At 33.7% G+C, this 15,777-nt stretch overlaps 1 protein-coding gene across 1 annotated transcript in view; it reads right to left on the bottom strand.

Annotated features, from left to right (window-relative positions):
• LOC137398023 (uncharacterized) overlaps positions 1-14,405 on the bottom strand; it is a 110,298-nt gene extending 95,893 nt beyond the window's left edge. The window contains exons 1-8 of the mRNA XM_068084123.1: positions 14,348-14,405; positions 13,007-13,093; positions 11,108-11,191; positions 8,319-8,417; positions 7,543-7,639; positions 5,643-6,392; positions 3,930-4,153; positions 757-832 (exon numbers count right to left, since the gene is read on the bottom strand). Of these exons, the coding sequence (XP_067940224.1) occupies positions 757-832; positions 3,930-4,153; positions 5,643-6,392; positions 7,543-7,639; positions 8,319-8,417; positions 11,108-11,191; positions 13,007-13,093; positions 14,348-14,405 (1,475 nt within the window). The remainder of the gene's footprint in view (positions 1-756; positions 833-3,929; positions 4,154-5,642; positions 6,393-7,542; positions 7,640-8,318; positions 8,418-11,107; positions 11,192-13,006; positions 13,094-14,347) is intronic.
• Between the last annotated feature and the right edge of the window lie 1,372 nt (positions 14,406-15,777).

Raw genomic sequence — 15,777 nt, 5'->3', positions numbered from 1 at the left:
TCATGCTCTGGGCACATATGGCGGTTTTACTATTGACAATCTTTACAATAGAAACTCAGAGATCCTTGGAGGCAGCCTGCTCCTTAGACAGTTATGGCTCTCCACGATCTGAAGGTGACCTTGTCTGCAAAAATTTTTCTCTCTGGCGCTCTCTCGTTATCATCACTAAGATTGCCTTTGTAAGAGCTTTGATGTTCTGCTTCTTGTGAATTCACGCACTGTGATCCTATTTTTTCTACCCATGTAAATGAAACTGTCATGTTCCTTTTATTGCTCCACAAAAAAATTGGAATGACAGATTACCAGGCAACGAGAAACATATATTTAGTTATATACAAAGGAAGAGAAACGACTCAAAGTCAGCAATACATGTACAACGAACTGCATTTTGGAGACTACAATCAAAATTTTCTTATCATTGATTTAGGGGCTCAATTTTTATCCTTCTCCTTGGCTTAGCTCTGCCCCATCGGTAGCAAGTCTGGCTCAGCAGCCAGCATTCGACTGACCTGAAGCCTCACCGGCGGTCATGTCTTCTATCGAGCCAAATATCTGCGATTTTCCGTCACACCAACTTATTTGAATCCTCAACAGAAGAACGATCAATGCTACAATGTCAATGACCCTTAACATTCAAACACTTGCCCCTTTAAAAAAGCTTTGTGAAAATTAACTAAAAAACTAGTATTTTCTATTTAGTCCTACAAGTATAGCTACTTAAAACACCCTTAGCAAACATTTTAAACATTTTTTTACCTTTCCTTGTTGTGCTTGAGCTCAGCTTTACTTGATATGCAAAGATACTCTTCAGAATTCAGCTCAGGTCCATCAACTGTACACAAGTAATTTTATAGGTTAAACGTATTGAATTCCAGCTGGATGCTTGGCGTTGTATGGGTAATAAAAATGTTTCAGCTCGGATCGTTTATTTTATTTTTACATTCACCTCATTTACTATTCTGAAAATTAAATTTCATAATATGTGAGAAATTCTTTTTGTCGTTTAAATAAATTTATGGAAAAATTATAACAACTGTGAAGGTGTTCAAAAAAGAAATTTTCAGCAAGGAATCGCTAGATAATTAGTTCTATCATAATAACTATAATGACGAACGTTTTAGTGCCAATGAAAATAATACAAACTAAAAAGGCAATATGAAAATCGTGAATGTCGGTGTGTGTATAAAAAAGGTAACTGTTCCACCACAAGCTATTCGTCAATCGTTTGAATACAAATATACTGTTACCTCTCTATGCTGGCACAAATGTAAAAATGGGATACGGCTCTGTTTTTGTCTGACTGAACAAAAAGAAAGTTGAAGTTTTCCTACGAAGATAATGCAATTGTCTGTTTGAAAAAAGTGGGCCCTGGTCGCAATATAGCAATTGAACCTTGCTAAAAATCGAAAAAAGATTTTAAGACAACACGTAAAGCCATCATTCTTTCATAGAATTATCAGAATTCATAGTTTCAAATAGTACGACGTATTTCATTTGCCTAAGCTATATGGTATATAGCTCTCATCAATATACCTTGTATAGTTCAGCGGTAGAGCGCGTGAATTTCAAACTTGCAAAAATCTCAATGAGTCCAAATTCATCAAAATGCAAAACTTCATTTTCAAGATTTTAATTGCTCTAGCTGGACAGACACACAAATTTTGATAAATATGTACAGTTGTATATATATTTCAATCCTGGTTTAGAATATGTTTTTACTTATGCTATGTTGCCAACATGTTAAAAACAGAGTTAGAAAAGAAATTCAGTGTATGTAAATCAAAGATCGCTACAGAGCTGTAACAATCCATTACAATTTCCTCCTACAAAAGTTATAAACTTATAAAACTATTTATTTCAACACCTGTTGAATAACCACTGTTTCTTTCTTTATCTGATTAAATAATTGCTTCTGAATTCAAATCCGCTATAGTGTCAGCAAGTATATATATATATATATACATATATATATAGATATATATATATATCAATATATATATATATATATATATATATATATATATATATATATATATATATATATATATATATATATATATATATATATATATATATATATATAAATATATATAGTAAGTTTATACCTTTTGTAAGAGGAAGTTGTAATGGATTATTACATGTTGGCAACATAACATTAGTAAAAATATATTCTAGATCAAGATTGAAATTACCAAATTGTATACATATCATGCAGTGAAGTAAATATTTTTCAATAAAATGGTGGTAGATAGGCTGAATGCTAACTTTGTACATGGATGGTAGTGAAAGGATTAAGTATGGTTTTTAGGTCTAATGATGTATGGAGTTCTTCCCTTTGATATAAGTGATGCCCTCTGTAAAAGCTGTTAGCCTGACTAACAGCATTCTAAGAGAAATTTAAAAGACAGATGTTTGGTGGGCTAAACTTTCATGACACTTTGCGCTACAAACTTCAAATTTAACTTTTTTTCAGTTTAGCACGGTATAAATACATACACTTAAAATTAGTCCCAGTCTTATTTTACACGAACTTAACTCTAATTTCATGTTCATTTTGCTCCTTTTTCTTTTGATTTGACTATTTAACCCATTTCCACTTTGCTTTTAGCCTTTCAAACTGATAGATTACGAAGACCACGTGACGCTGTTCTTGTAAATGGCCTCCTGTGTACTTAGCCATTTTCCAGCACATTTATAACTGTCCGGTATGATCATGACCCAAATTTTTCTGAAACAAATTTTTATTTTCAGAGGTCTCTTGTATTTCAATATGTTCCTATGTCTGGACACTCACAACTCAAGGTATTACAGTATTTGTAAATAAAGGATGAGAACACCCGTGACTCATCGGAGAAAATACACTTTTAATCTTGCAAATTAGGTCAGGGTTAATGTGATAAATTAGTCTATAGATGTTTTCCTGTTCAGTTAAAGTTTTTTGTGATGATTATCTAGGCTTAATAATTATTTCAACTGCTTATTAACTCTTTGTCTAAGTTAAAGTCACACAGAAACGCCCGAAAGGAAGGTAACTTATTTTTTGAAAATTCAATGAGTTTGGTATTCTATGAACATGCATACCTAAAACTGAAATGTCTTTCTATTAACAAAATCATTTGTACATAGACATTTGTTATCATATGTATCACTACAAAAAGCTACAACTATGTACAATTGTCCCTGTATAAAATGCTTAGAAGCTATGCTTTCGGTAGAGCCCAACGCTACAGCATAGCCGTTTGTGCTAACATAACAATCACTTTTCTCAATATACTCAAAAGTCCTAAAGGTTGACATCACATCTATTATCTGAATAATTTTTATTCTGATCAGACAAAAAATCACTAATGATTGTAAAAGCAAATAAAATCTTATTTTATCATTTTGAATGTCGTGCCGATATTGCCTGATTTTTCCAACTCATTTTGTTCCAAAGAGTTGCGATTTCTTTAGCTTTTAGCACAAGGCAACGTCTCTCAGATAGTTGTTTCATATTGTAATTTATTGAGTCATATCTTGTTGATGATATTTAAATTTTACTAAGGATCATATTCTTTGTTTAATGTTACTAGGCGACCGCTTTATAAACATATACCAAACGCAACATAAATTCATTTCCCCACGCAACCGAAAAACGACATTTTTGTTGTTTCCCCAGTCAAAGCGTTAATTTTCAAGTTCATAATGATTTTATCAAGCAGCTGATTTTTGACTTGTAGAGCAGTTGACACAGATCATAATCGACAAGAAATGTTATTGCTACAGTACATATTCGGCCACTGAGGAAATGAATCATCCTGCAAAGCAGGCTGTTACTTTCAATGGATCACTTGACAGACAGCAGTCATTATTACACAGTGCAGCAAATTAACATTTTGAGCAGCCGTTGACATGAGAAGCATTATAAAAAATGTTAATTCTATTCATACCAAAATGGAGAGAGGCGGTTGGATGAAGCTGGATGTTAGAGATCATTTCTCCAAAATCTTTCTCTATCTCATTCAGGGCTTCATTCAGAATGATAGCAATGTAAATGCTTGACCCATACTCTGGTATTTCTACTGTATATTTGCCCACCAACATAGCGACTGGTATCCAATGACCCTGTTTGTCTTGGATGTGTAAAATCTTTCCACAGTCACCCTCTTCAAAGCTTCAAATAAAAGTGAAATATGCTAAACTAATCAGCACTTATATGTGCATGAAACAATGTAATAAAATATTCAGCTAGAAGCGAACGCATGAGCATGCTTTAAGACTACTGACACAGTTCGAGCATGAGTGTGAGTAGACACAAGGCGGCATCACAGATGTATGCGCATGCATCAAACAAAATTATTCAATATGACCCATTATCTTTAACTTTTATGATTTTTTTATATGACCTACATGATGTTTGTTGCTGTCTAAACCAGTCCATCGTGTTTTAACTATTAAAGAATATTATTTTTCATGTTTTAAAAATGCCTAATAAAATTTTGCCTAAACATTTTTGCCTATTACTTCATAAAGCAAAGCATCAATGACTGCCGGTACTTATTCGTACGTGGAGTCTAATTTATCTTCCAATAATATGGTCACAAACTTTATTGATGCAGTAATTTAAATTAGCAATTACTAGAAACTACCTTACAAACTAGTAGGTAAAAATGAATGAGTTTAGTGCTATGGTATTTTATTTGTTTTTTTTTTCACAAATTGCAAAGCTGTTGTCTGAATGTCGGATTGAGACATATTAACATACATACAGTTTGCTAATTGTCTTTTCCAAATCATTTCTGTTAAGGCCATCTAGTTTTGTACATGTTTTAATGTAATATATATTTGGTCTGTGTGAATGATCTAACATTATTAAAGTAATTACCAGGGTAAACAAAAAGACCCTGAGTACTAGTTGAGTGATTACGCTGGCGTGATTTCTGTTGTTGTCTTGCTAATAAATATATTCAGTTGCAAAAAAACTGAGCTAGCAGATAACTGGCATACCAAATTCATATTGTAATAAAAAGAGAAAACTTTTTGTCTTCTTAAAACCAAAATTGAAAAATTGTTCATAGAAAATTTCCAAAATACAGAAATGTAAAAGCAAAGAGAAAGCGTACAGAACTGGCACACAGCAATGCCAACCCTTCTCATCTGTTATTGTTAAAGCAATCACAATTTTTATTTTTATGTATGTTAATAAAAGAACATTCTAATCAATAGGTGTAATCTAAATATTATCAATAGTTTTATCCCTTGTTGGGTGACAGATAAGCATTCACTTTTCATGGTGAAAAGCTTATTTCTTTGGTCTGGAAAATGCATCTTACCAGTTTTAGGTAAAGTTCATTGCATCCAATGAAAGCGGGTAGTAATGACAAATACCTAATGAGCAATTTAGGCCTTGCAGTTTTGTACACAAAAATTGTAGTTAATTAGCTACAATGTTAGTCTATAAATCCCCACTATCGAAACAAAAAAAAGTGAATTTATACAGTTAGTTAATTTAAAAACATCAAATGCGATTGCACTAGCTTTTTTAATTTTTTGCTGTTTTATTTTCTTTTTCAAGGAATAATGCCTGATAAAATAAATCTGACATTTACATAAATAAACTGATTTCTTTTTAATCAAGTTGTATATCATTTCCATTGACCTACCTCTGTGATTGGTTTGATCCTGAAGAAGGGATGACAAAGGCAAGGTGAAGACCCAAAGACCAGCTATCATTTCCTATAACATTAGGCAAAGGAATGATTCGTCCTGCATGACCTCCAACCATCACGACCGATTGCCTTCGAGACAGAAAGTCGATGTATGACTTTTTTGGAATAGGCAGTGGCTTTACTGCGGAGTTGAGGGCTTGTCTCGGTTTTTGCCAAAACTTCATCAGTGCAATGTCATTCATATACGAATGAATCTGTTCATCTTTTTGGATTTTTCTTGTGATTCTGTACTTGAAAATTGGAGTAGCCAGGAGCTTGCAAGCTTGAGTCTCTTCTTTAACAAAGGCAAAGCTGAATTGCTGAGAGGCAGGTTCAACAAGGTTTATTGAACCTGGTGGTTGCTTGTTTTTATCCGCGCTGTGCAGCAGGTGTGCTGGGACAATAGCATACATTACTTCAAGCTGGCTTCCATCAAACTGTTTCTCTATAGCTGTTACAATTAGCTCACTTTCAACTTCTTTTTGAACAACATCTCCAAAGATCTTTCTGAGACGAGCTAGCCATGAAATATGCGGAATACTGCCAGAAGATGGTAGGTTTTGAACTCTGACCTCAATTTCAAAATCTAAAAAAACATCTTCTATCTCTTGACGGATTCGTTCGATATCTTCCCCGCAGACACAGACTTTTGGTCCAGGCGCAGAAAAAACCAACAATTGTTGGATCCCATACATGCGTTTTATTCTAAAATAAACCATTTAGATTTGATATACTTTGAGTGTACAGTAATACCTTGGCAGATTGGCTTCATGCATTCTGGGACTGAGCTCCCAAGTCAGATAGTGTCCTATCACGACACTATTTTTTGTAAAAAACCACAAATTATAAATCAATTTGTTGCCATACTAGAAAGACACCACCTAAACAAGATATAACAGTAGAAAAAAGTGTTGTAGATTGTTGTAGTTCAGTATCAACCATAACTATTTAGTTGTTATTAATTGTATAATCACTATCTACAATATGTACTATTAGGAGTTTTTCTCTTTGAGAAAGACATTGTGAATAACAGCTGTCTGAGGGAGACTTGAGAGCAACGTGTTTGGCACACTAAACTTTTGTGACCCTTCGTAATAGAAATTTGGAATTTAGCTTTGATAAATTTAGTTTAATAAGCACTTATTTGAAGTAAACCTTTAATATTGTGTTTAACCTACTTAAAATTTATTGTTTTAGTTTTAATTTTATTTTTCCGGTTAGTCGGTTTCTACTTCGCATTCACTAGAACTTTTACGGAAACATTTTAAAACACTTTTTAAACTGATTTGGAGAGAAATGCTGTTCTCAAAAACAGCCTTTTGCATACTTGGCCATATATTCTAGTAACTATTGATAACCGGCTCGTATTCTTCTAAATAAAATATTACTCATGTATCAAGGAAGAAACTGTACCTCGAGATTCTCGTATGTTGAGGCAGTCTTATGTAAAAGTATCATGTACATATCAGAAATAGACTGTATCCTGAAAATCAATTTAATACTTATTTTTAATCCTAAATAATGTAATGAATTGCACTCAGAGTAAATAACATCTTTAGCATACACCGAGCTTCAATTGCTCATTATGCTATTTTGTATAGTTTGTTGTTCATTCTATTTTCTTTAAAGATTTGTAATTCAATATGCATTTTGCATAGAACCTAATTTTAAAAAAATGGCCATATTTTGTTGTTTATTGAACGGGTAAGATTCATGATAAATTATTCAAACAATTCTCATGACATTTATCTCGGGACCTAATCTCATTGAATAGCCTTTTAAAAACCATATTTTTAAAGACCCAGTTGATAACATTCTAGAAAATTTTAGAACAACATTGATCAGCAAAACATACCGCTCCAAATCTGTGATGCACTGCGTAAGTACCTCTTGGATTTGAAAGCAAGGTGGATCATCAAAGAGGTTTTCATAGGTAGCTCGTATGTTGTTATCTGCCAACAGCAAAACAAAGTTTCATCGTAGAAAAATATATCTCTTTTTCTTCCAATATTATCATATTTTACTCTTTTTGTTTGGATTCAATCTCACAATTCATGCAGCTTTTAAAATGAGGTCAGTGTTGGCAGTCCGAATGGCATTTAACCTTAAAAAATTGCTTTAGACAATGAGGCATGCCTGAACTCAATGATGATTTCCCACCAATCAACTCAGACTGGTCCAGGCAAGATTGTTGAGCCAATGTTTAAGCATAATTTTTATGAAAAAAAAAAACACAAGCAGCCTCGGCTTTCAATAAACTAAGCAGACATCATACTTGAAGGACTGCTCACTAACACTTTATTTTAATCTTTCTTTTTTAAACATTTTCCGTAAACACAACCTTTTTTATTTGGATTGACTTTTAGATTTTTGGATCTGTGTTTTGTCTACCTCATTTGTTGAGTTAGTAGCATCAATAATTTTTTTTTTAAACTCGTTAGGTTTCCAACAATATCAGAGCATTTATTAAGATGCTACTTCCAATTGCGTTTCATATCACATCGATTAGACATCGAACAACGAATTAATGAAAATGACAAAATTTTCAAAGGCAGATAAAGGCATATGGAATATTGCTACAGAATATTCTTGCAAAGTTTATGTTGGCACATGTAACTGTCTATTTCTCACCTTCAGCCAAAGGAAGATCTTCAAACTCGTTGTTAATGCAAGGTGTAGAAACGTGTTCATCCTCTTGGACATTGCTCACAAAAGTAGGTGAATCATATCCTGCAAATTGAATAATGTCAATTAATAACCACAATCAACACTTTAAATTATTTTTATCATATATTTGTACAGTTAAGCGTTTGTATAAAGTTAGACAAAAACATTGTGACATCCAAAACAAACACCAAGCTTGGCAAGCCAAAGTTTAAACCCCATCTCACAGCCTAATAATGTGTGTAAATAGCAAAAATATTTGATCGCAGTATTTTCCGGACCACATTTGCAATTAAATGGTTATTTTCACCATCATAGCATGCCCACAAGCGTATATAAATCAACTTTGCCTCATGTCCGGTAATGGGCTCACATTTATTTGATAAAAGCTCTCCCAAAAAGCAGACAGGTTATTCAGGATTCCAATATTAATTAGAATGTAAACAATAAACCAGTAAAAGCAAAATTAAGAGCTGCCACAAAAAATAAACGGTTTGCTTGTGTGACACCCAAAGCATAAAAACATGAATTCATAACAGGTAAGTTAAGCAAATGTATTAAGATGAAATTTCAACAGGGGTGCTATACAAAGATAAGACATTTTCAAAACAATCATGCCACTTCGAATAGCAGGGCTGTAAATTAAAATGAAAACATCATTTCATTTGTCATACTTTGTGTACTCTGCTAACTTTGAAGGTAAACAATGATGGTTGTCCATTGAAGTTGTCTTTTTTCAGTATCCCTGAATCAAGACAGAAGGGCTTTAGTTGGCACCAACATCCATGATTTTTCAATCAATCCAATGACTTTTAAAACAGTTCCACAATGGTATTGTGAAGCTTTTAGTTTCATTCGGTATCCGCTGCCCTCCAATGCTATAAAAAAACTGTTTCATTCCTTTTACTGCAATCTACGTGTATGTACAAAATTGATCTTTGATTACTGCCGGCCAATGTACCGAAAATTGACAATTTTGCACCATTGCATGGATCCAATTTTTAAAAATTTTAAACACTATCCAGAAGTTTTTAATACATTTTTTTTGTTTCTAATTTGTTGAAAACGATAGAATTATGCAAAATAATTCAATGTAGCTTCCAGCTGTGCATTGTTAAAGCTATGATTGCTAAAAACTTTTTTTAATGTTTTTCATTCATGCAACACTATTACTTTCACCACCCTCACAGTTTATTCAGTCACTTTCATTATGTGAGTTTTTACTAAAATATGAACTTGAATTGGCTATGTCATTAACAGAAGCTTTTCCTTTCATTTTAACAAGGGATGTGATTATAAACTCTGTGTTAAAACTAGAACGTTCCAGCGTAGAGAAATAATGTAAGTTTTTCACTTGAAAATTCCTAATCAAAGATCATTCTTTCCTTTGTGAACATAAGCTAAGTTTTGAGAAAACATTTGAAAAACCCATGTCAATTCTATAGAAGCCCCAAAATGGTTGGTTATGCCGTAGCAAATCAATACAATTTTGTTACTGCTCAGCAAATTTAAATTTCGCAAAGTTCGTACAAGGCAGTTGATGATAAACATAGCATAAATTCGCATATCGCAGTAAAAGGGTTAAAACTTGTATTAAAAGAGGTACTACGTGCAAAAACTTGGTTCAAACTCCAATAATGGTCGCAGAAATAGATTTGAACTTTTTGAGGTTCTGTTTGAAATGTGGCTTGACGTGCTCTCTGTTGCCATCCATTATGGGAGGCCTGTGAATTTTTTGAAGGAGCCATCCACATGTCTAATGTAGCACTTTGTAGCGCTTGGGCTTTCTAGTTTTTGTTCTATCTATTCTGTCTCAATCACCGAGACTGGAAGCAATTGGAGTTTATTTTTTATTAGAGATAAACTCAAAAATGACCATTAGAAGCGATTTTCAGCTTTCTCCACAACATACCGAAACCACCGTAAAATGTGATTTGTTATTATTATTAATAACAATTATTGCAATATTCATGCTCTTTTGCTCTTCCTCTTCCCTCTTCCAGTACCTGAAAATTCTAAATGTAAGTATTTGACCATGATAATATAAACAACTTTTGAAACCCCAATTTTCCTTGCTCTAATACAAAGGAAATTGTGTTGTGTAAGTTATTACCCCAAGGAAGGTTTTTGCCAAGTCATATACATTTATTTTGCGAAGTACATGTACTTGTATTTGACAACACAACTACACTATTACCAACCTTTTTCCTGCAGCACACTGTACAAGTACCTATGTACAAACTCGTTTGTTTAGCTGCGACCACTCAGTGTTGAGTGTACGTATAACTTATTTCAGTAACTGTAACCTCTGTCTTTTTTTGCGCCTTATACATTTGTTACTAACCCCAAAGACATTTTCTGTTGTTGGAGTCCAACTTTTTACTACTTTCAGATCATGATCCGCAAAATATGACTTTATTTTCAGCACCCTTTTCGTAATTTAATTTTTAAAATTTTTCGACAATAATTAAATTATCAGCATTGGCGTCAGATGCCCGCTTGGAATATAGTTTTAAAATAACAGATAAAACAATAAAACAATAATTTAGTTAGTTTGAGTAAGCAAAATGTGACAACTAACAATCTAAACATAAAAAAGGGATGAAATTATTTTGCCACATACTGCTAAAGCCGTAGTTGAAACACTTGGAAAAAGAAAAAACATTTCAAGGGTGAAATGAGCAATTAGCTATGATCCAAATAGAAACCAAAATCTATCTTGTTAGTATTTTTCGTAAGTCATCGTGCTGTGTTACCTTGACTAATAGTGACTTCGAATCTTTTTGGCATGTTTATCAAACGAGTTTCTACTCCACTAGCAGCACTTTGCTGGGGAAAGCCTGAAATTGAAAGAATACAAAAGTAAGATATTAATAAAAATGAAATGGGAGCTGCTAACCATAGAGAGCAACCATTTTTTAAACCACTTGCTATGTTCAGCAATAGCAAAGGCAAAGATTGAAATTCAGGGGCTAGAAACATTAAATTCAGTTCATGTGGAAGAATTATAAAGATAAGATGATAAAAATTAACCATAAATACCGACTCTTTCTAGCAAACTCTAATTGTTTAACTTGATAAAAGGCATTTCATCACAACAGTAGCTGAATAAAGGAAACAAGTTCGTCTTTATTCGGATTAAAAAAAGTGATGCCGATGGTGGTCATTACATTAAATACATATACTAAATGTTAAATAATAAGAGCTATCATGAGTTTTAGTAGCGTGTCCTGTCTGAATTATACGAAATCGAGCAAAAAATCAATAAAGTAATCAAGTACACAAGTAAATGATGTTATATTGCTAACAAAATAGTCAATTACACCACTAGCTGTATAATGGCAATGATGATTGTTCGCCATAGTCCTCGGGAAAATCTTGAACAAAAAATCTGTCAAACCACACAATTTTTCAACTCAGTTTCAGAGTAACTTAGACTCATAAAAAACTAAGTGGCTTTTAATGCAATCATCAAAAAACGCCATTATCAATTTTGAAAATGAACTTTAACAGTACTGAAAATTGACCTGACCTATTGATGTCTCAAGGTCTCATAACTTGAATTTTTTTTCTTCATTTGCAACGGTTGTTGTTTATGAATTATCAACCATTATTTAACTGAATAGCTTGGTAATTTATGTAGGTGTTGCTTTTCGGAAAATCAATCTAACATACTGCAAACAATTGCATAATAAAACTTATCTAAGGAGATCTATATACAAAACATTGTGTATAACAACTCCTGGTTACAAACTTGACACAAGTAATTGTTTTTCGTACGTTTTAAGTACTTATTTTCTACTTCTACAAACTGATTATTGCTAACATCATTGAAGCAAAATAAAAACATTAGTCCTGTTCTGCTTTAGACTGAAGCCTTAGCTCTTTCACTACTGGATATACTTTGCTATTCTGATCAAGTTACTTCAAAGGAATTTTTTAAAAATATATATACTGCTAGTACTTGTGCAATGTCTCGAGAATGAACACAGATATTCTTTTACGGTAGAGCCCATATTTTTCCAAAACACAAATTGATACAAAATAAATATAAAACTGCTTAGTGAGTGCTACTCTTGCAACATTTCTGAAGCTTCCTCTGCATTGAAAAAGTGCAGTGAATTTTTTTTATTCCTCGAGCGATATCAATTTGGTTTTCCTTTTTTGCAAAAATAGTTAGAATAAAAAGAGCTGAGCAAAGATTTTGTTGAATAGTTGCACCTGATTAGCAACAAGGTTGCTTTGCTTGAGACAAAGCTTGATTGGTTTAGCTAGTGCGTAGGCTTTGTGATGAAAAGAAAAGTGAAACCCCATTAATAAACTGATGCATCTCCTTACGGGCTGTACTTCTTTTACTGTGATAGCCGATAAATCGGCTTACTGTAGCAAAAGAGTTAAATGAATGTACACTTTCTATGATGTATACCTTTTTCATGAAATATTTTACACGGGAAGTAGTCTTTTATGCTGTTAAAAAATTTTTTATTGTTTTTTAAAAAAAACCTTTTTGTTGTAGAGATGGCACAACAATATTTTAACACCCAAAATAACTGATACGAGCCTGTTCACTTATATATGTCAAACAGGAGGCTGTAAAGGACATTTTAGAGTCTTATTTTGAATCAAACTACACAAAATTGAACATTGCTACATACCTTCTTTTAGTCTGTCACACTGAACATCAGCTGGGGTGAATTCCACATTGTTGTTAGCTTCAGTTGAGATCGACCCAAAATGCTGAACTGTTCAATAAATAAAGATTGTCAATCGGCGCTCTTTGATTGACGCAACAATGTAAGCGTTAAATAAATCATAAACATTGTTTTAAACACATTTATAATTTCATAGTATTGACTTTTATGGTACAATTTTTCTACTAATACACATTGTGGTATTGTCAGCAAATGTCAGCAAATGTTACTTTTGACTGACACTTTGACTATCCTCAATCTTTATAAACCCATAAAATAAGTTGATCATTAGGAAAGTGTTCACAAAATTGTATCAATAATGGATTTTTTACCAAAATAACCAGCAATTATTCTGTTGTTCCACTCCAATGCAGTTCATTTTAAGTTATTAAAGCTATAAAAGCAACACCATAACCATAACTAATAACGGCTTCAGCCTAATAGTAGTTTCTGGTTTAAAACAGTCTTTCCACTTCAGAGTAGCCTACATGTATAAAAACGGATTAAATTTATTATGTCAAATTAACTTTCAAATCAACGACATAGAAATAATCGCTATCTCAGGCTAATAGTACTCCAGTGTTTAACACAATTTTAGTACTTTACAGAAAGTGCATAAAAAACTTGCAAGTTTTGGGCTAAAGGTTCTTTTAAGCGACCAAACTTTTACAAGTTGTATATGTGCTAAATGAGGTGTGTAAAAGTTTTGCTCTGCCAATATACTGTTTGATAGCTATTATCAACTAGTTTAGCATTGCAGAAGAAGAGCTGAGGCAAGAATATCCTTTGAATGTTATTGTAAAACTAAAATATGTTCTCCATCAAAAGCCACAATCAGAACGCAGCTATCCGAGCAAATGATGCAAACATTTTTTGTTTTAAAATTGTTAGTTTTTGTTTCTGTTTGTAAAATAAATTCTTTTCGTTTAGTTCACTTTTTTATTAATACACATTTGTATCATTTTATAGAGTTTTAATCCACAACTAATAAATAGGCAGATTTATAGCATGTAGTTTTGCAGCATCCTTTCGACTATCTTACCACTGCTTTCAATTTATCGATGCTCAAAACCCCACTTCTATTGCGCATGAAAATCTAGTTTTCGGTGCAAACTGTTGCAGGCATATCAGTGAAGGCAATGTAACTTTATGCAATATATAGTTATGTATATATACTCATGCCACAGACAGTACTGTTTTGGCTATTGAAGCCTCATGAGTGCGGCTCAGAGCTAAAGCAAGGGACGCAGATATCATTACCAATGAGAGTTGAATTCCTGCCACGAAACAACTAAGTCGCCTCACAGTAGTATGTAATATGGGGGTTCTGGACCAGAATTTTCGCCCTGGCATTTTTAGTCATCTTTAGACTAAAAATCCTAGAATTTTAGAAAGTTTTCAAAATCATTGCTGATTTTGAAAAAAATAAAATGGAGAGAGTTAGAAACAGGCACGGCTGTCACCTAGGTGACACGCGACTGCAGGACCTTTCGATGCTGGTCACGCTTGCTTTTTGCACCTATTTATTATACAAAATTCTTTAAACCTACATCAATCGATTTAGGTTTAAAGCTTTGTAATAATAAATAAAATGGAAAAGAGAGTTAGAAAGCGGGCACCACCTGAGGCAGTGTCTGACATTAGAAACCTCTATGGAGAGGGGAATTTGAGCTGGCTTCGAAAGGATGCCAAGCGAAGCGGTGTAAAGGGATACAGCAAAATGAGCAAAGCAGAGCTCGCGTATCGTGCTGGCGATCGATCCAAAGTGATTGGTAAAACTAGTAAGGGTATACCAATAGTGGTAGACGGTACTTACAAAAAGCCACACCCGGATGATGCCCTCCACAATGTGAGAAACCTGTACGGAGACTCTACCTCCAGTCAGATGAGGGAGGAGGCGAAGCGTATGGGGTTTGGGAATACAGCGAAGCTGAGAAAAGCCGAGTTAAAGGATATTGTCGATGGCAAGAAACGTCTTACAGTGGATGACTTGAGTATGAAAGATCTAAAATCTTTAGCTCGAGCCAGAGATATAACAGTTGGGCCGCGTGTGAAAAAAGCGGACTTGGTGGGCGCATTGAGAGGTGTTGACAGAGCGCCACGGGTGGAGATAAGAACAACTTTTATAGATGAGGTCACCAACAAATCTACTATAGATGTATCCAGTTATCAATCAGCCAACATAGACTTTGTATGGAATCACGCCAAACCCGTCATTATAGGTAGGATTAATGATGCGTTTAACCGAACTAAAAAACTTCGTGTAAGTGCTGAAGTTGCATTTTCCCATCTGGAGCGTGGTACTATAATCACTCGATTCTGGGGTACCCCTAGAGAAGGCGCCGTACCAATCCTAGCATCAACCAATCTGGATGAAGAATTAAACAGACAGCTAGCGAATATAATCAGAAAAATTGATGAATTTACGAACAACGGTTCGGGGTGGATTTTGGAGCGAGTATCTAGATTTTATTTGGAAATTTATCGGTGGAAACCTCTAAGAGGTGGAACGTACAAACCAACCCCTAAAGCTTTAGCGAACAAAAATGCCATCATAAACGTCAACAATGGAGGTGCCAAAACAATGGCAGTGATAAAACGGATTGCAAAATCTATGGACATTCCTTTTACTACCAAAACCGAGAAATCAGTGTTAGTTAAAAAAATAAAAGAAATAGATCCAGAGGCTTTGGATGATAACAAGTGCTTCTTGTGGGCAATACTCTCATGCCTAT

Source organism: Watersipora subatra, chromosome 6 (assembly GCF_963576615.1).
Source record: "Watersipora subatra chromosome 6, tzWatSuba1.1, whole genome shotgun sequence".
Classification (NCBI taxonomy): Eukaryota; Metazoa; Bryozoa; class Gymnolaemata; order Cheilostomatida; family Watersiporidae; genus Watersipora; species Watersipora subatra.
The sequence above is the reverse complement of the archived record's forward strand: the minus strand, read 5'-3'. Positions and strand labels throughout refer to the sequence as shown.